General features: G+C 47.5%; 1 protein-coding gene across 1 annotated transcript in view; it reads left to right on the forward strand.

Moving 5' to 3' along the window:
• LOC146207585 (uncharacterized) overlaps window positions 1-23,830 on the forward strand; it is a 353,896-nt gene that overhangs the window by 315,813 nt on the left and 14,253 nt on the right. The window contains exons 5-9 of the mRNA XM_084588853.1: window positions 9,681-14,687; window positions 16,435-16,565; window positions 18,205-18,321; window positions 20,358-20,545; window positions 21,490-21,592. Of these exons, the coding sequence (XP_084444979.1) occupies window positions 9,681-14,687; window positions 16,435-16,565; window positions 18,205-18,321; window positions 20,358-20,545; window positions 21,490-21,592 (5,546 nt within the window). The remainder of the gene's footprint in view (window positions 1-9,680; window positions 14,688-16,434; window positions 16,566-18,204; window positions 18,322-20,357; window positions 20,546-21,489; window positions 21,593-23,830) is intronic.

Genomic DNA, 23,830 nt, shown 5'->3' on the forward strand with positions numbered 1-23,830 from the left:
TATATCTTTCCTTCGCGCGCCGCTCCTGACCAGGCACGGCAGGCTGTTCCCGCGTGCGCGCGTCCATTGTGGGCCGCAATTGCTGGCTGCCTTATCTGCCGCCAAACAATGGGCCTCCCGCCGCGAAACAAACTGTGATGACCCAATCTTCTTTCCGCGCCCGGCACCCCGCTCGCTGATAGTAGTGGAGCACCGCTTTGAGGCGCTGCCGTTGGACACGGGCAGCGATCTCCAGAATAGATATACCACTCGAACTGTCGGCCTCTTGCGTTCCTTCTAGTTTTGTTAATGTAAAGCGCGCGCAATGATAAGATAGCGGCCTCTCAATGGCACCTCTCTGTTGTGCCGTCTCTCCGGCCGGCTCTCACGCTGCAGCTATGAGGAGTTTGCGATCGCAGAAGGGAAGGAACTTCCTGGAAGGTACTAGCGGTTCTGGTTCGTAAAACATCGAAGCCGGCAAGAGAGACATAAGACGTTCACCAGCTGGCGAGCGTCTTATCTGGCGAATGTCTTGTGTCTTCTTTTCTGCACCTCAGCCCGATTTTTGTGCTGACTTCTTCCCGTCAGGCAACACCAACTTGTGCAGCAGCATGCATGCTGCCCTGCTTGTTGTTAGCTGTACTCTGTCATATCGTGCATATGTATTGAGTATCTTTATACTTTTTTTTTTCTTTGTGGGCTTCTGCTCATCGTTCTTCTGCTCCTTGCTTCTGATGCTTTGATTGATTGATTAAAACTTTTTTTTTTTTTTTTACCGATTTAGGAGGCCCCCTACTCCCGCTTCTGATGCTTCCGGCACGTGTTCCGTCTGTATTTTCCTTCCTTCCTTCTCTCTCTCTCTCTTTCGTGTTTTCATGTGTGTGTGTGTGTTTTTTTTTTCTTCCCTTCGTTGATTCTATCTGTTCCTCTGCAGCTTTCTCTCGCTCTTCCTCGATGTGCACGCAAGGGATCCTCCGGCGCGCATGCTCGCTGAAAATGTGAGCCCATGAGGTTACGTTTCGCCTTTCGTGGTACCGCGCGCACGGCAAGGAGGAAGGTGGGGGCCAATCCCTTCCCACCTCTTTCGGAGGCGCTTCTCATCTTTCGTACCCGCTCACCTTTTTTCTCTTGTTTATTTCCTAAATTCATTTTCTGTTCTGCATTCTTCTTTCTTTTCTGTTTCCATCTTTTTCTCTCGTCCGCTCAGTGTCCTGACTCCTGACGACGGTGTTATGTACCCGCTCGCAAACAAAGCTCAATCGATCTTTCTGCCCGAGGCTTTGATTCGTTCGCATTGTTTGCACAGGACGAGACGCCTGCGAACTCTGCCGTGGCGGTCATATGCTTCGCGAGCCCTAAGTCTCGGTTCTTTTTCAGCCTTCTGTTTGTTTTTCTCCTTCTTCGTTACCTCGTTCCCTATGCTGGCTGGCGCATATCAGTGAAGTGGACACGAAGCTCTTGACGGCTGACGTTTCAGTGGCGCCTGATATTTCACTGCTGTCTGTGTTTGTCGAGCAATCTTTGACATTTGGCGCGCGTGCGCTCATAGCCTGGCTTCTTGCATATACGCTCTAACATATGGTACCCCTTTTCTCTCCATTTTTAGTCTCGCATTTTATTTTTCTTTCCGTGAAGCAGCGTTTCTACTTGCGTTCGGAACACAGAGTAGCTGGGGATCTCGGGGATTTATTTAATAACACGCCTAAAGTAACCGGTTCTATCTTTATGCCGCCATACATGTAATGTTATATTGATGTACCACTTTGGAGAAGAGGATCAGCCGACTATGCTTTTCACAGAAATGTTTACTCATTCTTGTTTTGAGTCTTTTATGTAAAGTGCATGTGGCAACATTTATTAGTAATATTGCACTTCTGGTTATTGTGGTACAAGCCATGATGCCTTATATTTCACTTGAGATGAGGTTCACGTCTCAGCAGGAAATGGCTCATAACGCGCGCAATGATTTCATCAGCGCGGGATACACTCAAGATAAGGGTTGCGGAGGTCGCTATCTGTGATGTACCGGTATCAGCCACTTTAGGAAGTAATTTTATCACATTGCTACGGGTTCCAGTGAGTCAGGTGCCGCAAAGAGCGCCTGAGGGTCAAGTATTTCTTAGGTGCTGCAGTGTTTGGCCACATTTCTTAATTTCTGCCAGACACTTTGTCTTGTTACTGTTTAGTAAACGAGCGCCCTTCCAAGTTCTCCTCCAGCTGCTTCGCTGACGTCACCAAACCGTGTCAAAGTGTGCGAGGTTCATTGTATGCTATTTGTCACCCATTTCCTCGTTTTGGCATAGATATCAGCTCTTTCTGCATAAGATTTACTGCTTTCCTCCTTCGCATCGTATTTCTTTCCATTGTAGTTTTTTTTTTTTTTTTTTTTTTTCTTTTTTTTTTTTTCCGTGTGCATCGAAGTTGGAACGGAAAGTATACTGAAACACACCGGTTGGGCCGCAGGCTGCGGCTGTCACGTGCTTGAACTTGACGTCTCTACAGAGCCTTGTGCTCCCGAGTTCATTTCCCGTACCGCGTTGTGTTGCGCGTTCCGTTCCTTGTTGGTCTAAGCGCTCGACGTTTGGTCCGGTGCCAGCTTTCTGTCGCCGTTCCTCCTTGGTCGCTGCGGACGAACGAATTTTACAGCGCTTGAACGCCGCTTTGATTGTTCTAATTGCTAGTTTTGGTGGCCAAGTCTTGCGATGTGCTGCACATGTTTAATTCCATTTTCTTACCTTTCGGGTGCTCATGAAGGTCATTTGCGCAAGGAAGTTGCATAATGGACTTTTTGAAAGGATGCATAACCGGGAAACAGTTGACAAAACGCTGGCAAGCTGCAACAGCCTCAATACATTGTGGGATTTCTTCACTGTTCATGCCATGAGAGACAGAAAAAGAGCAGAACACTATTACTGAGCGAAACATTCTCAAACGCTTCTGGGCATTGAGCACCAGAGCGCTCTAATAGTCTGATCGATCCGGTGCCAGCCAGGTGTTTTAATCAGGCAGGAAATTGGAGACGTGAAGGGAGGGTGTTCTGAGGGCTACTAGACACTGAAAGAGACAAAGTTGGTGTGGGCACGTATAAACGAAATGGAGTGAATGTTGCCCCGCTTGCACCGCATGAAGGAATGCGGGCTACAGAGAGAGACAGTGATCCCGGGGACTCGCGTGACGACCAGCGACTACGCTCTCATGCAACCTTCTTCTGCCTCGGTCAATGTGGCGTAGGTGCCAGGTCGCGCAGGGATCGTCGCTTCTTCTCGAAACTCTTATCCCGGAGCGGTGATCCCCTGTCCTTCCTTACCCGCCCATGGTCGACTATAGGCGCACTGTTACAGGAAGACTCTGAAGCTATATTACACACAAGCTGCAGTAATCACTGCACACATTGTTACCTCCACCATACCCCAGCTTACTACCTCGCCGACTCACACGTTAGGAGCCATACAGTTACATTCATCACACCGGCACCCGGCTCTTTCTGTAGGGTCCTCTCTCCGACACCACCTGCCCAAGTGGAGCGTCTCCTTTTCATCTACCCCACAGCCATCCTCTTTCCACACCACCCCAACCCCTTTCCTCCCCTGGAGATGGTGGTGGCTGGCCTCGGCGTCTGGCGTCGAGCGGAAGAACAATTATGACTCATGAGGTCTTCGTTTGACCTTCAGTAAAGCTTCTCTCCCAGAATGGGTTCTGCCGAACCGCGCCCGGGATTCGATCCTTTATGGCAGCACTTTGTTGGACGGTAACCGTTCCTAGTAGTTTGAAGCTGTAGACCGTTTCTCTATCTGCAGTTGTTCCTCCTCCTTGCCCCACCACCATCAGGAGTTTTGTGCGGGTTTTCCTACTGGCACGCGCAACACGGCCTTTCTTCCTGTGACATGAGTGACGTTATGCAGAACCAAAAATGATGCATGCAGTGTAACTCGGTCTGCCTTACATTATTTTATTTTTTGGTCTGCTTACGCACATTCTTTCGTATCGCCGTTTTGTTCCCACGCAAGCTCTTCGCTCGTGTCTCAGGCAAACATCTCCGGAAGAGAGATAGAGCGAGAGGCGCTCTCTTCGTGCCCATTTTCTTCCTTCCTTGTGTTCTTTTGAGCCCTCTTCCTTTCTACACTTCCTTCCTGTCGGTCTGCATTTCCTGCCTTTATTTTTCTCAACGGGCCATCGTCACTCTCTTTACCCAGGGAGAGAGGGAACTCGGCAGCGTTCGTGCCGAAATGTCCACAGGAAAACAAAACGGCTCTTCGTTGGGACGGTGCGACTTGGGCGACCGTTTGTTAACATTCCTCCTCTCCCGCGAGGTTTTCCTCGCACCGTTCCGATGGCGGCTGCTTCAACCCTGGTCGCTGAAAACGTGCCCGGCGGGAGCGTGGAATCTCGGGGGCCCGCTCCCAAGTTGCACCTGGATGATGCCCAGCCACCGTGTGCCCAGCTCTCTATCGGCTCTTCCTCTCTCGTTCTCAGTCTGTCACTTCTGTTCTTCGGCACGAATTTGAGGAGTACGAGCCCGGCTGCGGCGGCTGCGTTTTTGATGGAGGCGAAACGCGAAAGGGGACCCGTGTGCTATGCGACGTCGGGGCACGTTAAATAACTTTAGGTTGGTAATTGTAGCCATTATTCCCTAGCCTTCCGCTATAGCACCTGCAAGTGCGCAAGCACTCACACGGACACCTTGAGCCTAGCAAGAATCTCGTCAACCGTCTTTGTACCTAACTCTTGATTGGCCCGACGGATCGTGAGTGTCCTGGCGCGGGTAATTCAAACTGATTTCGCACGGTATCATCGGTCTGACCAGGTTGAACCCCGGATACTTTTTTTTGTGTCTGTCGTCTTTCGCTCGTGCTCTCATCCCTTCCTTTGGGGCGCGATTGAGGTGTCCATTGATAAGCGAGGCTACTGCTCCTTTGATTTCCTCAAAACCAATTTTCAAGAATCGGGGCTCGTGTTTTTGGTAAGAGAAAACCCCTTGTCGAAAAGGGTGGACTATAATGCACCGTCTCGTCTGTAGTCGTTGCTACCTAGCTTGTTCCCGTCGTCCCCTGCCTACTAGTATTTCCCTGATCGGCGATAATAGTTGTCTGACCACATCACGCGCGATGTGGTGCGGTGAATCTAATTGTGCAGCCATGCCGCCGCATATATGCAGAGTTCGTGCGCAGCAGATACAGCATTCTAGCTTCGTGTAACGCAAGTTAGGTGCAGAGGCGGCCGAAATGCAGAAAAGTAATGCACAAGTATAGCTGCGCTACAAGCTTCTCGTCCTTCGGGGCAGCCCGGCCAGAATCCTTGCGAGGAAAAGTCCGCCGTGTTACCAGCGGCTTTAACACGAGATGGTAATCAGTGGAATTAAGCTGCAACTGATTTGAGCTGTAGCTTCCTGAGCCAGATTAGAGATCGAAGGCAGCTTCTTCTTGCAGGAGCTCCAGACTTGGCGTCAGGCAGTATGACGGCACTTGGTTGTTTGCAGGGTAAATGGGAGAAAGAAGCTGGCCGCACAGTATGAAAGCACTGAAGAAGGGTTGGAGGGGAGCCTCAGTTCACAATCCGGGCCAACGTTTCGACAAGGGGACTTGCCAGACGAAGACGAGTCTCCTTGCCGAAACGTTGGCTCGGCTTGCGAACTTAGGCTACTTCTTAACCCTTGTTCTGTTTGATGGTTTTATGGTTTGCAGGAAGATATGTTTTAGCGACTGTTAAAAAGCCAGTCATTATGCCTAAGTCGACGACATATCAAGGGCGCCCTGTAATCAGCAGAAAAGAGAACCGGAAAGCTACTTTAAACATCACACACTGCGGCCCGTACTAATAGTCGCGAACTCTGTATCCTGCGCCGTTTATCCCGCAGAACCGGACACTTGTACTGACTCTTCTCAATGATGTGGAGCTTTGCAGAAAATGGGATGTCCACCTCTTATCTCTACCATCTTGTCGTTAGCGGTTGCACACCTCGGTATTTAATGTTTGTCGCTTGACAGTTGCAATGAAGAAGCTGAAGAAAGGCGCTGGACAACACAGATGCAGACAATGAAAAGAATGCGCGCTATAAATTCTGGCGCTGAGCGCTAGGCCAGCTTGCTTCTCCGTCCTGTCAAGGTAGGCGGCCGGAACAATGCGACTTCCGTTTGCTTTTTTAGCCGACGGCTGACGTCCACCCACCCTCTGCCCTTGTCACGAGGAAAACCGCGCCGGCCGCGTGGGAGCTTCAGAAACGTAATTAAGTGATAATGGCTGGTTGTAATTGCCCGTCATTTAAATCTCCATTTTGTCGCCTTTACAGTGTCTTTTTTTTTTTTTTCTTATCTTTTACCTTGAAAAGGGCTGTAGTAGAGATTTCTCGTCGTGCTCGAGACGCCTTAACAATAGCGCCTCATCACGACCGCAAGCACGTACTGCTGGCTACATTAAGAAAAAACAACCCTATTCATGCGTCCTCTATGACACCGCTAAGATATCCGGAAAAGTGTAATAGAAACCGTCAAAAGGTCAGTACATCCTCTGTTTTGAAACCAAATGAAATGGAACAAGTGTTGAAATAGTTATACGAGTTGCATACGTGCATCTGTGAGTATACGCATATCAGTTCTTACTTTAGGGGTTAGTTTCAACACTTTTACTTCTTTTGCTTTTCTTGGGTTCAGTGAGTAACATAATCGTTCCGCACGTGAATGAAAGTGTTCAGACGCGGCAAGTATATTCGCGGAAAAAAAACTTTGCAATCTGAGCGTATATATAGCTTGGTTCAGGTGTTGACGAGAGAGAACGCGAGTGAGAGCTGCTTTGCTGAGGCTCGCCTTTACTCCTAGAGACCTTGATCAATTCCTTATGTGTCTGTTTCTATTAATCGGCTGTCTTTGTTTTTGTTTTTTCACTTTTTTTTTTTTTTTTTCAAACACTCGGCATCCTTGAGGACGCGCACCACAAAGTCATTGCCGCTTTGGTCTACACATAGCGCTGGATGGGGCACCCGAACGAACATCCGAATCCGGAACTGATTGCGGTCAATGCCTTGGTCTAGTTTTGTTGACTAAAAAGACCCTGCTTTCCTCTGTGTTCCATCTTAGTTTAGTTTTTCGAAAGATGTTTCATAACGTCCGACATCTGATTGCAATAGCTGAGTGACTGGCATTAGGCGGTCTCGTTACAGAGTCCAAAAATAGCCACGAAATCTTACTGTATGTGTCAGTGTCTCCACTTAGTACGTTTTCATTCGCAGCAAGTTCATTCGCGACCTATACTCAACTTTCTGAACGGAAACAAGCAGGCCGAAGGGAACCAGGCACTGCAGGCGAAACTTGCAGATGCGAACATTAATAAACTGAGTACGCGGTTGCGATCGAAGTGTATTCACGTCCTCTCTACCGGAGATGAAACTTCCTTGCCCACGCGGAACCGCATTAACATTCGGTATACCGTCATGTACTACATATATATTATTGCTATAAGTTTCTATTGGGGCGACCTGTTAGAAGTCCGCGCCCGTACATAATATGTTTGCATTATCGCCATCAAGCACAAAGGCCTAGCCCGGCCATTTTGGTCCTCGCTGCCTATATATCCGCCACATCCGGAGATCATACTTGGAATCCATCTCGGAATCCAGCTTGAAATAACGGATGCGTGCGGTACCGATCTATTCTTCTTTTTTTGGCAACGATGTTGTGAAAGCGATGGGTGATCGATAACAGCTCTAGGGATCTTACGACATGAAAAACGTGTGCACACGAGCGTGACCCGATCAACATTCGGCGCGCGAACGTTAATTGTTCAGTGTATATCGCGTCCAATATACAATCAGTGTCGGATGGATCGTCTGTGTAATGGCGAATACAAAGGACAGGAGCCCACTGAAACGGACTGGTGTTTCCTTAATCAGCTCGTGAGAGCGGTCAATCGTGCGCCGAGCCCCGCCCAATTCTGGCGTCGTTGCAGACTTCTTTCTGCTGGTCGTGTTTGTTGTGGGGATTGCACGCAAGCTCCTCCCGTTCACCGCAGATTCAGGACGAGGCGGCCGCCGCAGCTATAGCTTCGGCTGACGTGTGCAATGTGTGTTACGCGGTCATTTTTATCCTCTCGTCGTGGGGGTGCGTCGTTTACATAGATATATACGCGCGCCATCATACACCGCCGAGCCCCCGTAGGAGCCCGTCGCGGCAACCCCTGCTGGCAAGTCGTTACGCAAGGCGTGGAGCGGCGGCTAAAATGGGCCACCCCGCTTGGATAGGGGGGCCAGCCGTTTCTTTGTCCTTCGCGCTTCTTTTTTTTTTCCAGACGTCACCTTTGTTTTTAACTCCCGCGTAATGACGTCTGTTTTTGGAAATTGGAACGTATCGACAGGTTCCTTTGTCCGCGCAGAAAGAAAAAAAAAAGGTAAAAATGTAAGAAACTGGAACGTCTTGTTCGATCCGGCTTGGAGAGCGTGGCTCTTCCTCTCTCGATGAGTGAATTTTTATTTTCTCTTCATTGCGTTCCTGCTGTCTTTTTCGCCCTGGAGCGTTGAACGGTAGGTGCACAGACCGTCGCGGCGTCTTTGTTTTGAAGGGCGAACGAGCGAGGTAGCACGCAGCAGATCAAGTATACAATAGTACACTACTGCTCAGCGACGGTGCGCGAGGCCGATGAACTTCGCGTAGTTCACCGGCCCTTGGGCATCTGTGTACTCCGACGCCCGCGGCGTTGCCTTCTGTCGTCGATGCAGTGTTTGGACATTCCCGAAGGCAGTCGTCAGAGTGTGGAAACGACGAACGTCGTTCGATTCGGCGAACTCGCAGACCTTATGGCAATATAGCGTTTTCATTGCGTTCGTGGTAGCGTGGGTGACCTCTTGTGAGCGAAATAGGGACCATGAAACTGCGTCGTGGGGTATAGTATAACACAATTGCGTGATCTGCGACACTCAACACCGCTGTAGCTCGTGCAACGGGGCCGCCAGGCTGTCTGCGTTTTTACGTCGCCTTGTTTGCCAAGCCACTTGTCATTACTGTCGGCGGCGTCGCGTGTTTGATCTTTGTAACGTGCACGCTGCTGATAAGTTTTACTGCAGGCAGTTGTATGGCGCTATATTAGGTTTGCGCACCTCCGTTGCGGAGGTCAAGTGCTCCGGCCGACTCCGTTGCGAGCACTCCGCTCACGGCCGGATATGAATAGCGGCTTGCGGCTTAAAACTGGGTTCCTGCTTCTCTCGTAAGTAGAGCGAATGTGGAGTGTAGGATATGAGCGTGCTTATTCTTGCTTCTTTAATGCGTGCTTTACGATGCACAGCCGAAGCAGCAGCGCAGTTCGGTTCCACTCGGTGTACCTTTAAAAAGGGAGTACTTTTGACTCTGCCGGATGCTCCCTATTCAGTTGACACTTCGGAGTAAATCAGCGTCTGACGCCGAGTAAATCAGCGTCTCAGCGCGACCACGGGGTTGTGTTCCTCCTTTTATCACGAAAAAATGTTTGCCGCTGACCCTCTGTTATTCGACTTGACACCAGCTTACAGGCTTGCAGCTCGTAATATGGTTACATGGATGGTGAGGAACAATTTGTTTTTTTTTTGGTGATTCCTATGCAGATGTTCTTTTTTTGCTCTCTCGAAAGAGTCATTGCTTGCGTTTTTGCGAGTGACTTGAGCCTACTGGGGTTGCGCACATTAGAAAAGGCGGATCTGAGTCGCTGATCTGTGCTTCTGTCACGACTGTCTCCTCCGGCAGATGACGACACCGCCGACTGCAGCGGTTGCGGAGGCGGCGACCACTCTTGTGCTAATAACGCCCTGCCTGCTAACGAATGCTCCCAGTTTCCAATCCTCCCACCCCCGCTTTTCTTTGACGACTATCTCCTGTGCGAGCCTAGCTGCGCAGCCAATTTGGCGACCACTGCGGCCAGCAACGCGACCGCTACTACTAATCCCACGCTAAGCGATGCCCTTTCCTTTTCCACTAACGCGCCGCCAAGCCCGCCCTGCTCTCCGCTCTCCCGGCGCCTGGACCAGCTGCGGAGGCGATCGCTGCGGATCCGCGACCTGCTCAAGGGCTGCGAGTCGGCGCCGTCGTCGGCGGCGTCGGACCAGTGGCCCTCGCGGCCCGCCAGCCAGAACAGCTACGACAGCCGGCTGTGGCCGCTCGACGACTACCCGTCCGACTGCGAGGTGAAGCTGCGCGAGCGGTCGCCCGACGACTACAAGCTGGTGTTCATCAGTTCGTCCGAGTCGGAAGACGACTCCGAGGTGGAGGCGGCGTCGCGCCTCTGGCTGCTGTTGCGCTCGCGGCTCGCCGTGGGGCCCGAAGGGGCCGTGTACGTGGAGGACAGCTCCGATTGGGAGTTCGCCTGCTCCGACTGCGAAGAAGCGTATAGCAGCCCGGAGGCGCCCGAAGAGGAGCTCGCGGGGCCGCAGGTGGTCGACCCCGGCCAAAGGTCGCCCCAGGAGGTGAGAAGCGAGGAAGGCGAAAGCAGCGCCGCCGGCCCGATGGGACGACGACGCGGCAAACGGTCGGCTGCCGCCGGCAGCAGCGACGACGGCCGCGAAGGAACCAGTTTGGTGGCGCAAGGAGAAGCGGCAGCAGCAGCAGCCGCCGTTGCTATTCTCGCCGGGCCGGACAATCGTAATGACGAGGACGACGCTAATCTGCTCGCTGCGGTGCGCGATGCGGCCGGCGTAGGAGAACCGGGCCAAGAAGTCCTGCCGGCCACTGCTGCTCCACCTGTCGTTGACTCAGCGCCGGAAGTGGGAGAGGGCAGCAGCTCTGACGACGGCGCCATCGAGGGACCGCGGCGGTGGCTGCGGAGAGGCTCGCTCGCACGGGACGATGCGATTATGGAGGGCCGCGTCGATTTGAGCGCCCCGGAGGCGCTCGGGCCCGGACGGGACGTCCCAGCTGAGGATGACGGCTCTAGAAACGCACGCGCGGACAGCGCCAACGGCGTGGACAATGCACCATCGTCGGAGACTCTTTCCAACATGGCCGACTCTGAGAACACCGGCGGCGGCCAAGGTGTGCTCAGGGAAGTGGGACAGCCCGAGGAGAACGGCGCCCCCGCCAGGACTCCGCCGATGAGCGCGGTCGCTGACGCCTGCGGCCCGCCTCCGTGCGACGCGGGCGACGCCGAGGCAAGCAGCGTCGACTCCGTGTGTGCCGTGCAGCAACAGGTGGTGCCCGCGTGTGTTTCGGATCGTGAAACGGAATGCTCTGAGAAGGATACCACCGAGGCAGCGGCTAGTGTGTGTGTTGCTGCTGCTGCCGCCGCCGCTGCTGCTGCAGCAGTCGACGAAGCGGAACAAAAATCGAGCGACCGCGATACAATCGACAGTGCTGTTTTAGCCAACGACAACGCGAAAGTGGAGCCTTCGGCGGCTCCCGCGCTCGAGCAACGTCGAAAGGACATTGATCTCGAAGGTTTGGTGGTGTCAACGCTGGAAAAATACTTCACCGAATCGTTTGAATGTCACGAATCGCATTCACCCTCGGCGGGAGAAATTGCGGCTGGGTCTCCAAAACAACAGTGCGAAGTCGGAGAGTCTTCGCGGAGTGGCCAGTCACCGACGGTGTCTGGCGCGGGATCCAGGTCATGCGACACGAGCGATGCATCGTGTGACGAGGAAGAAGACGAAAACATGTTCAGCGACGCATCGACTTCGTCGGACGATGCTATGTATATTGCACCCATACCGCGTTTCAATGCCGTGCAGTACGGCAATCCCCTTTCGTACTCGCTACACACCATTCTCGAGGAGAGCTGCGAAGAAAGCGAAAAGAGCTCTAGAGCGACGACACCTGTCACGAAGAATCCATCATCTGAATTGGAAAAATACTTCAGCTTCGCCATTGGAAATGCATCTCTTGAGGAAATACACAAGAGGTGGTCCATTGCCACAAGCGAAGACTTCAGTGATTCAGTGTCTGAAACATCAGGTGTTGATGATGTTGAAGTGCTCGAGGAAGACCCTGAGGTTTTGGCATCGTCAAGGTTAGAAAAGTACTTTACCTCGGGATTGTTGGGGACAGGCACCTTCCATTATCCTGATGATGCAGAGTTCACTGATGAAAGTGGAGGTATTAGTAGTGATGATGAGGGAAAAAAGACAGGCTCTGAGTCGAGCAGTGCTGACAACACACTCACTGGCACGGTCTTTGAAGTTGAGGATGCTTGTGACACGATTAAAAGGAAAAAGAAAGAGGATGGTGAAGAAGTAGCAGATGTCAAAGTAGTTCTCGAAGACGAAGGTTTCACCACGATTAAAAGAAAGAGGGACGACATGCCATTTGAGGCACATCCTGGCCAAAAAATAAGTGACAAAACTGAACGCCCAGCACTTATTCAGGAAGAGCAGTTTTTCGAAGATACTTCATTTGATCAGCTGGACATCACACTAACTGCTGATGACAGTGCTGTTACTGTTACAGACTCTATCAAAGCTGACGGTTTGCACGGCCCCACTACCAAAGACATAGCTAATGTGGAGAGTGAAGACAATGAGTTGGCTGTCACTCCTGTTTTCGAACCTAACAATGACATGCACCAATCATTGTCAGACTCTGTGAATGAGCTAACATCAGGCATTGAAAGCATGTGTACCAGCTCCAGCAGTGAAGCAACACAAACTGATGACATAAAGGATTTGAAGAAACCTGCCATAGAAGAAGATACGATAAGCATACACAGTCGAGCTTCATCGGCTGATTGCTACTCGGATGAAGAGGCTGCCTACATTGTCAACAGAGTAATTGCCCACATCTCTGGCACAAGTGATGAGACTGAGAAGGTCGATGAGAACATCACACCTTGGAAGGCTCTCTTGGAGTCGCAGATCACACGTTTGATGCAGACGGTTTCTCCTGCCGCTCTCTCTGGGGAGAGCAGTTGCAGCAGCACCATTGGTAGTAACAACAGTGACTATGGTAGTGACACCCTGGAGTCTGGGACATATTCTTCCACCGACGAAGAAGGGTCCCCCAAGCCTCGTCACCACAAGAAGCCTGGGCGGCGTTCACCCAGTAAACAGCTTTCCACAGCAATAGAAAGCGACAAACTCGCGCCTGATAACTTGAGCGGTCACAGCAACGACTCAACCATCTCTGAAGAGACCATGTTCATATGTAGGCAGCTAATGCAGTCTCTCAAAATGCTCTCTGATGAACAGTCCAACAAGGATGAAAAGAATGCCTACCCCATAATTTCAGATCACAACCACAATGATTACATGAAGGCTCAGGAGTACATCCAGGACCAAATAGTTGCTCTGATGCATACAGTCAGCGCCAGTCGCAATGCTTCTCCGCTGCGTGAGAGGAGGTGCAAGCCATTAGGCTTGACTGGGGGATCCAGTGAGTGCTCAGACGTGGACTCTCCAAACCTCTCCGAGAAGAAGAAAATGGGAAAGAACAAGACACCTTCTGAGTCTGGATCAGAAACCATTTCAACGAGCATCAGCATTCCAAGCTATGATTCGGATCACACTGCCACGGAATCTGAGATGTCTAACGAGATGGACGAGCTTTACAGTCTACTGGAGTCATCCGGAGCGACACTGGCCGACAACATTTCTCTCTCAAAACTGTCATGTTGTGATGGTGAAGAACCATCTGACCACTTCATCCTGCCGCCTTTCAAAGTGCCTGTCCTCCGGCTACAGTCCGGCCAAGAGGTTCCCCTTATTTCTACCAAGGAAGCACAGTCTAAGCTAGAATTCCTAGAACCCAGTTGTGTGCTTCCAAAGCTGAGTGCTGTCACTGTAGAAGAGAAACTGGAACTGCCCGGGATGTACAGCATAGCCAGTGGTACTGCTGCCAAATGTGACAGTTCATCGACTCTCACCACGGGCTCTGACATTGATTTCTGCGGCAGTGTCGAGACTGTACTTGAGGTATGTCCCAAAACAGCCAGTATGTCGCCAGAACCTAGTGTCTCTCCTACCGAAACATCTGCTGACAAATCTCGTTCGGAATCATCCTTGTACATAAAAGCCCGAAGGGGCCTGGGCCAGCGAAAATTGGTTGTTACCCGTAGCAGCGACAGTTTGGCACCTTACAAGAAGGCAGGAAGTGTATCCCTTCAGCTCTTCCATTCTAAGGGGGCTTCAAAGTCTGAACACTCGATTCTAGACACGACTGCGATTGAGGACAAAGACGAACCCTCGGAGGCTAACCAAGGCACAGACGGTCTTGGCAAGAGGATAAGTGGCAAGGAGAAGTCGTGCAGTGAAAACAACCTTTCACTCGCTACCTTCAGCGACAGTGAACGAAGCGGCTCTAAGTTTCTGGGCACCAAGTCTGTGGGAAACATTGCCGATCTCGAGGGCAACCCAGGCAAGACATTTCGTGACACTGGTTACTACTCCTTCAAATCGTCCGAAGAAAGTGTCCTCAGCCTAGATGAGCCGGGCAGTAGGCCACCGTCAGGATGTTTGACGAAGCAGAAATCAGTGCAGTCGTCTGAGACGATTCCGGAAGTGGAGGAAGAGCCTGTGCGCCCAGTGCGATCATCACCTGGGTCACCGACCAAAGGGAATTCAAACTCACTCAGTTCTGGCAGCATTCCTGACTCTGTGTTTGTTGCAAACAGCAGCAGCGACTGTAAGTCCAGCACACTTCCATCTAGTCTTCGCACCAAGGTGAACCGGCCCAGTCCACACTCTTCATCCATGGTTCTGCGCCAGCGCCATTTTTCGTCCACATTTTTCTCTACCTCGGGTGTCCTGCGCAAGCTGACAGCGTTGAAAGGTAAAAACTGACGTTATGGATGAGAGTGTATTTGTTGATACAAGCCATTTTTGTATTCATATGTTTAAGGTTGTCTTATTTTTTTTTTTGTTTTGACAATTTAGCTTATGAGCCTTATCTTGAGGACAATACATGGTTAGATGGAAGGCTTTGTATTCATTTAGGCTGCTGTTTGTCTTGCTGGACAAATATAAGCCTTCAGTGTATGCCAAGTGCCGAGACTGATAGCAAATCTCGGTACTCTCTTCAGTGCAGTGCGAGGCTTGAGTGTTGCAGCGACCAGCATACTAGTTCCATCACTGTAAGCCGACAGCTTGCTGTCTTGTGTGCTGCCTCCTGTGCCTCTTTACATGCTCATTTGCACCATTTTTTATTCTAACCATGCATGCTTTTGTGTTATGTGTGTTGTTGTGGTTGTTGACAAAACGCTGGCATGTTTAAGATTAACGATTGCTTGTTGCTTTGCCCGTGAGTCCAGCAAGATATAAGATAGAATTTTTTTCCTCTCATCACTTTTGGGACACGCAAGCTTAATAGTATTGCTTTGGCGCTTGCAAGTGCAGCAGCCGCACATTTTGCACTTGAAGAGGCAATTATTCTCACTATCAGCTTTGCACATGAATTCTGCATTCATGCTTAGAGAGGCAGTATTTAGACTTGGATAGTAAATACATGTGCATCTTGGAATGAGTAACAAGTTAACAACTGCGTGTTGCCTACTTTGTTGTACTAAAACTTATCTTTCTTCACTTATTCCATAGGAAATGTGACTTGCTTTGTTAACTAATTGCCTTGGTGATGCGTTTGGTATTGCAACATGCTGACCAACATGTATCTTGATGATCTCTCAATGTCCCTTTCTTCTCCAAAGTCTACTTGCAGGCTCTGCTTAATAACTTGCATGACAAAGAGCTACTAATCGCGTGTTCTTGGTTTTCTGGTTCTTATTCCTAAAAGCAGGCACGGCAGCAAAGCAGTAATATATTGCAAGTGAAATGAAGGATGTTTGCGCTTAAGAATTCTGCCTTCCGTCATCTTTTTTGCTAGTTTGATTATGATTCTTCATTATGCGTAGAGGTGCAACCAAAATATATGGAGCATGTGGCAGCATTCAAAATTTTCTCATGCATTGCATAGGGAAGGTATGATTGTTTCCTGGAGTCATACAAAAGCGCGCCATTTCGATGTGCTGATACCAAAGTACCTCCTAGTTTTTTCTATTCAAAGCATGAGAAGAGTTTGATCACTGAAGCGTGCTCCATATGGCTTTGTTCGAGACTGTACATTGAATTGCTTGAGCTTTTGGGTCATATCCAATATGAAAAAAAAAGGCTACAGCCTGCACATTCACACTAGAATTATGGTGTACATTGGTCTGGTTGCACACAGAAGTCAGCGTATTTGTGATTACCTCTACCTTGCTGTGGGAACCTGTACAACTTTTCTTTCTTGTGATAAATTAAGGGAGTGTGCATAGGGTTACAAAGAAAGTGCTAAATGTCTTAACGCAGCTGCATTTAAGCAGTGCCACTAAGCAGTTCTTGCTTCCAGTGTTTCCAGTGCTCCGCATGCAAGGATGTGCATGTCACTGTACCTCGGGCTGCTTGATTGTTTTCTTTTATATTACGATATGTGCACATCAGCAGAAACAGGCTGTTGGGGGGCTGTGTTGCATGCAGTGATGACCTGCTTGGAGTGTTTGCTGCTGCATGCTTGAGTGACTGTGCCATTTGTTATGCGAGCGCAGCTGACGACAGCAGTGGATCGCATCGGTCTTCCCCGCGGGGTCGCCTGAGAGGCCGCTCTCGACACTCTTCCGGTGGCAGTGATGACTCAAACCGGCTTCTGCCTACCATCGCCATTGTTGGAGCAGAAGAGGTAACTGCAATGGTCATATGCTGTGCTGTTTCTGGTTTCAGAACGAGCAAATTTATGAATTTTAAATGGACTTTGTAGCAGAAATGAAAAACAAAAATGCTCTCTTTTGCGTGTGTATGTGGGGGGGTGTCGAACCTCTACTAAGGGGCTTCAAGTGGAGTCATTAAACCAGTGGCTTAACTAATGTGTCAAAACTTGGTGCATTAGGTGACTGGGCCACAGAGAAAAGCAGATCGTACTCATCATGGGGCATATCACACAACAGCAGAACAGAGGCCTCTTGCAATGCCAGCCTCTTGTTCCTGTCTCACATCAGCTGCATCTGTCCTTTCTATAGTGTCACCCCTCCATCTGTCTTTTGGAGTGCGCATACAGGGCCGTTAATGAACATTACGTAGGGAGTGTCTGTCTATGCTCAAACATGACACTATGCAAACAAACTTAGCCGTGTTTGTTTGCATATTTTCAAATTGTTTGAAGCAAGCATTCGTTAGGGTTCTAAGTATTTCATGTATAAGTGTTCACTTGCCAGTGAAATATGCAGGCAGCTTTCTCTATCTTCTTTTTTTAATTTTCATTCCCATATCATTCCTTAGGATAAAGGGGTTCCATCCAACAAAATAGGGGTTTTCAATAATTCACAAGCAGATGTCGCAAGATGTCACTTCACAAGCAGATGCATGGGTAATAAGAGCGAGTTGGCGGGCTAGTTGGTTTTGCATGGTGAAGGAACAGCGCAAGGGACAGGACACAGAGACACAAGGAAGTCCCGTCCCTTGTCCCGTCCCTTGTCCCGTCCCTTGCGCTGTTCCTTCACCAAGATGCATGGGGACAAAGGCCAAATAAATGCATAAGCACATACTCAACATATATTTACTCTTGACTATTTTGTCTGATGCATTAAGTATTTAGCAAGTTTTTGACTGCTGAACAAGATAAAAAGAAAGCATGACAGAAAAAGTTTTAGTTAAATTACAACATTTTTGTTTGCAACCGTGAGTCACTTTCCTTGGCCTGGCTTCAGCTTCAAAACTATGAAGTACGATTAGACTTGAACTTCTTATAATTTGAGCTCCGATTCACATTACAGGATATTTAGTGATGTCTGTAACTGCATGTTAATCTCATCACGATCAAGTTTCTTTTTGCTTGGGCATAGCCAAACATGCTTGCAAGCTATGAGGACATTATGCTATCTTTTCATCATGTTACTCCATCTGCTCAGCTTTGAGATTAAGTTCAAAATGTTCTCATATATGTGTGTATGGTAATTTGGTTATGATTCCGATAAGGTTGTGCTGTAGACCAGAAAGCAGCGTTCAAAAAGCCTATAAAACCAGCTATACACGCAGGTTGCACACACACACATTTGCCAAGAGGCACCTATCATTGGTCGTGGTCATTCATTGACTGAGGAAATTGTACATGCTGATTCATCCAAGAGTGTGCTTGTGCATTGCCAGCTTCCCCTGAAAATTTTATTGCAGCATTTTAAACACAAGGCCTGCCTTCTCTCTTCTGTGCATATGAAAACCTTATCTTTTAACACGTGCTTCTCTTTCTTATTTTCTATGTGTATGAGTGTTTTATCAATGGCCTGTCATGTTATCACACTATCTTTGCAACCCATCCCTGACAGAGCTCATCAGTCAAGAGTAGTGCAGACAGCATGGATCGGGAAAGCAGCCATCGGGATGATGAACTGGAGCGAATCTACAGTCGAAGCCAGACCAGCTTGTCTTCCATTGGTGTCAGCGTGAGTAGCTCATCCTACATGCTACTAGCTTTTCTTCCGACATAATTTTTAAATTTGCAACTTGTGAGCAGACTCTGGCTCTCAATCATCTTATTATAAATTTAGCTGAACAGCGACCTTGTGCCAGTCTCCCAGCTCTGCTTTAGGCTCCTAGAAATATGGAACACAAGAGGCTCAAAAGTTGTTGTGACCAGTGTGGCTCTTAGGAATAGCAGTCATTTGAAAGCAGCCAGAAGAATTGTCTCATAAGTAGTGAAAAGTGGCTGAAGAAAGAATATTTCTTTTTAAACATTCATTGGTTGAAAGGACACTGTTTGACACTCTTTGATATGACTTTATACCCTGCAGTGATAAAACTTCTTGTTTCCAAAACCTGTATCTTGTTTTAAGTTGCTCTGCTATTCAGTGCCCTGTGCTACTCTGAAAGCCGAAACAGCTTTGGCAAGAGCAGGGTTACATCAACTGCATTGCATGTTACTTTTTCTTCACACTCGGGTAGTCAGATGCCATTAGCTAGGACACATCAGTGTATGTACATGGGACGTGTGAAAGAGAGGGAAGCCACGTTCGTATATAGCTGCTAATGACATTCTCTTATCACAGCCAATAGCACACAATGAAATTCATTACTGACCATTTCAGATAATGTTGTACTTTATATCGAGTAATTAGATCTGGTATAGCTTTTATCAGCCACCTTTACCACACATTCCGAACATAGAAGTATTGCCAGGCAGTGCATGGCGGTGTCAGCTTTATGTAGCACTGAGTCTTAGAAGCAGATGAAGCAGGCAGTTGTCGATGCGTTTATTAATCTTGACTAAAAAGGGACATGGACGGGATGAAAGTACTAAACATGCATTTGTAAATTTCATGCTCACAATATACTGTTGCAAAACATAACACATTCTGGTTGAGACACTTAACAAACTCTCTTTAGTTCATTTCATATAACGGTTCATGAAGTGGGCATTGACTTGCTTGCCTAAAATAAGCAGCGCTGCTAATCCTCTTTGTGCTAACCTAACCTAACCGTTGGTCTCATACAATCTAGCACAGTACTTGGAGGAGCACATTTTGTTATGCAGTTGAACCGGAGAAGCCCAGTCACTGGAGATGAGATAGAAGTGTGGAAACGCCTTGCATAAGAGGCCTAAGTTTTTTGCTGCATATTAAGCTTCCTACATTTGCTGTGTTATTAATGGTAATGTCCTGTAAATTTAATTAATGCCATCTTGCATCAGGAGGTTTTGTTTTGCCTGCTTATGGCATTCATGTCGACTTGCGTTTCTTTTGCGCATCAGTGACAACCTTAAAGGACTATATGTGTCTCACCAAATTTTGTTGGCATTTTTCTTTTTGTCAATGATGCGTAAGGCATTTCTTTATATGGATCACAATGCGGTTTTTGCCTACGACCACTAAGTAATTTTTTATTGAATTTTCTTTTCTCGTCACTTTCGGTTTCAGCAGCCGAGAGATGGCTTTGACGTCGCAATCAAGCCTAGGTCATGCGCGGCATGAAAAAACAGCGATATTAATCGCTGACTCTTCACCTTTTGCAATTCCTGTCCTTAAGGCAGGCTGGTTTTAGCATCCTGGTGAATTAAAACGACATTGGAATGATTATATCACTGTTTTATTTATCCCTCACGTGGCCTAGACTTGACTTTGACGCCATAGTCATCGCTCGAGTGAAACCAAAACCAAAACTGGTGAGAAAAGAAATTCTATTATAAATTATTCAACGGCCATAAGCGAGTATCATGAGGCAATTCATGTACAGCTATGTCTTACACATAATTGTGAAGATAAAACACAAACTCAAAAATGAATCGCCTATACTCCTTTAATGCTGCACTTTGTTGCTTTAATCTTGTGCATTGGCTTTGTGAATATTGTCACAGTGTTGAGCAGATAGACTGGCATTGTTTTCAATTTTAGGGCAACCTTCTGCAGCACAGATACTTGGTAAATGTTCTGTAAACTTAATTAATGCCATCTTGCTTTGATGGGTTTTGTTTTTCTGCACGCAGCAGATGCGTAGCGAGAGCATGACGAGCGTGTACAGTGCGGCTGGCGGTGGTCGTTACGGGACGGTTGCCGTTACCGGGGAGGTCCTATTCTCCATCCTCTACAACTACAAGTCTGGGCTCCTCGAGGTGCACGTGCGAGAGTGCCGGAATCTGGCACCTGTGGACACCAAGCGCAACCGCTCTGACCCGTAAGTGGCTCCCTTTGGCGTTCCAAACTGCCGGCTTTGACTTTGTCTGTCTTTGTGAGTATGCACTTCATCTCTAAAATAAAAAGAAGTGCTATTTGTGCTTAGTGATTGCAGAAATGACGTTTGGAGAATAGATGTGCTCTGTTTACGTTCAGTCCAGTTCAACTTCATATTCAGCAACCACATCATTCACTGACTTCCTGGAAAAAGGCTGTAAAGACAATTTGACAAAGTTGGGGAGCTGATGGCAAGTAACAGTGACAACAGTACAGCAAGTTATATTTCATTTAATGTGTTGTTGTCTTAAGAGCTCAAAGTCATTGATTGCAAAAAGGGGAAGCATTTTGGTTTGCAAAAGCAGAGTGCAGTAAAAATGACTTAAAAATCTACAAAATACAAGTGAATGCAACAAATATAACAAACTGTGTCACCTACAGAATTCGATAGAGGTAACAGTGCAGACAAGAACCAAAACTTGGTGGTTGAACTTATAAGGAATAAGTTATTAGTTTCTTGCAGAATGTTTTGTAATGTCTGCATGAAGTGATGCACAGATAAATAATAATAGTATAACACGTATAGAATTTATATGCTACCATAATTTGGAGATAAATAAATTGCAGCTACTGTAACTGCTTTGAATACTACTGCATTTAAGCCTGGTGCTTTAGGGGCACATAAGTCTCCAGGAATTCCATCTTTATTTTTTTTTTTTCCATCTTGATGCAATGACTAATATTTCAACACTGGGTAAAGTTGCATGCATGCTTCGCACTAAGAGGCATCATGTTATGTAGTTTTACCTTAACATGTCACGGATGGTAACACACATGTGAAGAGCTAAGCAAAGTAAGGAAAAATATTTGAGCAGAGCAGCTTGCGACAGTAATTGACAGCTTCATAGGTGTTTTCAAAATGGCGTTTTTCTCCTAATCCATGCGCAGGTACGTAAAAGTCTATCTACTACCGGACAAAACCAAAAGTGGCAAGCGGAAGACCAAAGTCAAGAAGCACACTCTGAACCCAGTTTTTGAGGAAGTCCTCAAGGCAAGTACCTGTACACACTGAGCTTTGGCCCTGAAGGAAGAACGATCTTGGCACATATCAATGAACAACATGCTTACCTAATTATTGCTACTAGGAAGCATCATCAAGGAGGCTTCATGTAACATGAGCTGTGGACTTCCCATTTCAGTATCCCCACTTGTCACTAAGCCTAATGTCCCATTAACAACATTTGCAAGATGGCTGCTGCTTAGATGCAAAATCTAATTTACACACCCATATGATGTAGGCATTGGAAATACACATTTACAGTTGTTAATAGAGGTCGGTATTTACTTTTAATGCAAAAAAAAAAAATGATATCTTGGCCTTCTCCTCGCATCTTTCACATTACAATCCAGATTTATGCTCCTCCACGAGTTTGTTGCTGCTGGCAGTGTGCCAGGCAGTGTGCCCTAACCTTTCAGTGTGCTGAGAACAACTCACAAAAGAAAATGTAGGCAACACCCAGCCTTACAACCGCTACTTCGGTCCAGACTCGACCACGATGCACTATCAATTTCAAATGACTAGTTTGTCCCTGTGATAATTCGGTCATACCCATGTAGGCCCGTTTTCCCTTAATGACGAATCTTTGCCCCCTAAAAAAAAGGGGGGGGGTTGATACAGAAACACAGCAACCAGTGAAGAAACATTATGTAGAAGCTAAAAAAGTTGCAGGAACCGAAACTGCAGGTTCGTATCAGCAACAAGTGTTTATTCAAGCTGAGTGCAACCAAAAGAAATTGGGTTATAAAAAGTTCACTACATACCATTCTTTTCACTGGTTTGTGCTGGCAATATTATGAGAGGAACTCCTAAAATACCGGCCTTGGTGTAAGCGTAACCTTGTTCCTCTCAGAAACACCCTACGAGTGCATCGTTGCAGACTCGGGGCTTGATTCATCTGGTCAGTGGGGTGGGGAGCATTCATTAAAAAGATTTTGCTTCGAGGTGCACACAGCTACTACTTATGGTGAGGAGACTTCGTACACCAGTCAGAAATATGGAATCATATGATTTTCAAATGAGAAAGCTACCCTTTGATCAAGGCTGGTATCATTGTAACGTCCAAACCCTCTCCAGATCCCAAGAGAGGGATTTTGACTAGGGCACACTTTCGGCATGGGTTCTTTTTGTTTAGTTATTGATGCAGCCTTGTTGAGTGTCGACTTTTGACTTTTCCTTGGGGGGCATTGCGACATGCTGAGCACTGGAAAGTATACTTTTGATGAACAAGTCATCAAAAACTGACACCGACGGGACACACCTCTACGGTAAAGTCAGACATGTCGAAGCTGTTGGGTATACTTACTACATGAAGAACACTCTGGTCTGTAGTCTGTGGAAGACATAATGGAAATATTCAGAAAAACACACGAATCAACCTGCTTTAAAAGGATTATGGTGGCAATGCCAATTACCTCGTGTGAAGCAGAATGACCTTTCATGCCTGAGAAGACTGAAGACAAGGCTTAGGAGTATGATGGGGAGAAACACTTCTGTAATGTGGCAGTGGTGCATGTCCACCAAGACCGTATAGACAATATTAACTTGGCTAAACTGACGAAAACATTTGTTAGTTTGTGCCGCAGGTCTGCTTTGGTTTTAGTGCTTTAGTAATATTTATTTTTACATTTGGGTAATTGACAGGACATGTAATAAATTTTCGCTAGCTATATTTTATGTCGCAATAAAGTTGATAGTATTAGCTCTGTTGCTGTAGTAAATTTTATCCTCTTCTTAAACTAAGTCCCATGCAAAGATTAAAGCATGACCACATACTAAAAAAAAAGTATGTTAAGAGCATTTCAATTAATTAGTGCATGTACAACTCTTTTTTTTTTTTTTTTTCACTTATTGTATCTTCCTTATTTAAATTCAAAATGATTGCCACTGCAAGCTGCATGTACCTCCTCGAAATTTCCATAGATATGCACCACTGCATATCTCGTTCTTAAAACTCAGACCACTGATATGTGCTGACGAGTTGAGAAAACCTATATGTGTTAAGATTTTTGTTTGTGGGCTGCAAGATAGGGAAGCTACAGCTATTTGTTTGTGTTTCAGGCTTCCAAACAATTAAAGCTGCGTTCAGACTACAGTTGCATCCGTTGTAAGTGTCATATTTGTCGCAGTACACATAGCTGCTGGAACTTCCGTTTACGTAGCTTGCAACCGAATATGTTCACACTGAGCCATTTGGTAAGATACATTCTTTACGATCGGCCAGTCACCACT

Source organism: Amblyomma maculatum, chromosome 1 (genome assembly GCF_055883805.1).
Source record: "Amblyomma maculatum isolate TAMU_Amacu chromosome 1, ASM5588380v1, whole genome shotgun sequence".
NCBI lineage: Eukaryota > Metazoa > Arthropoda > Arachnida > Ixodida > Ixodidae > Amblyomma > Amblyomma maculatum.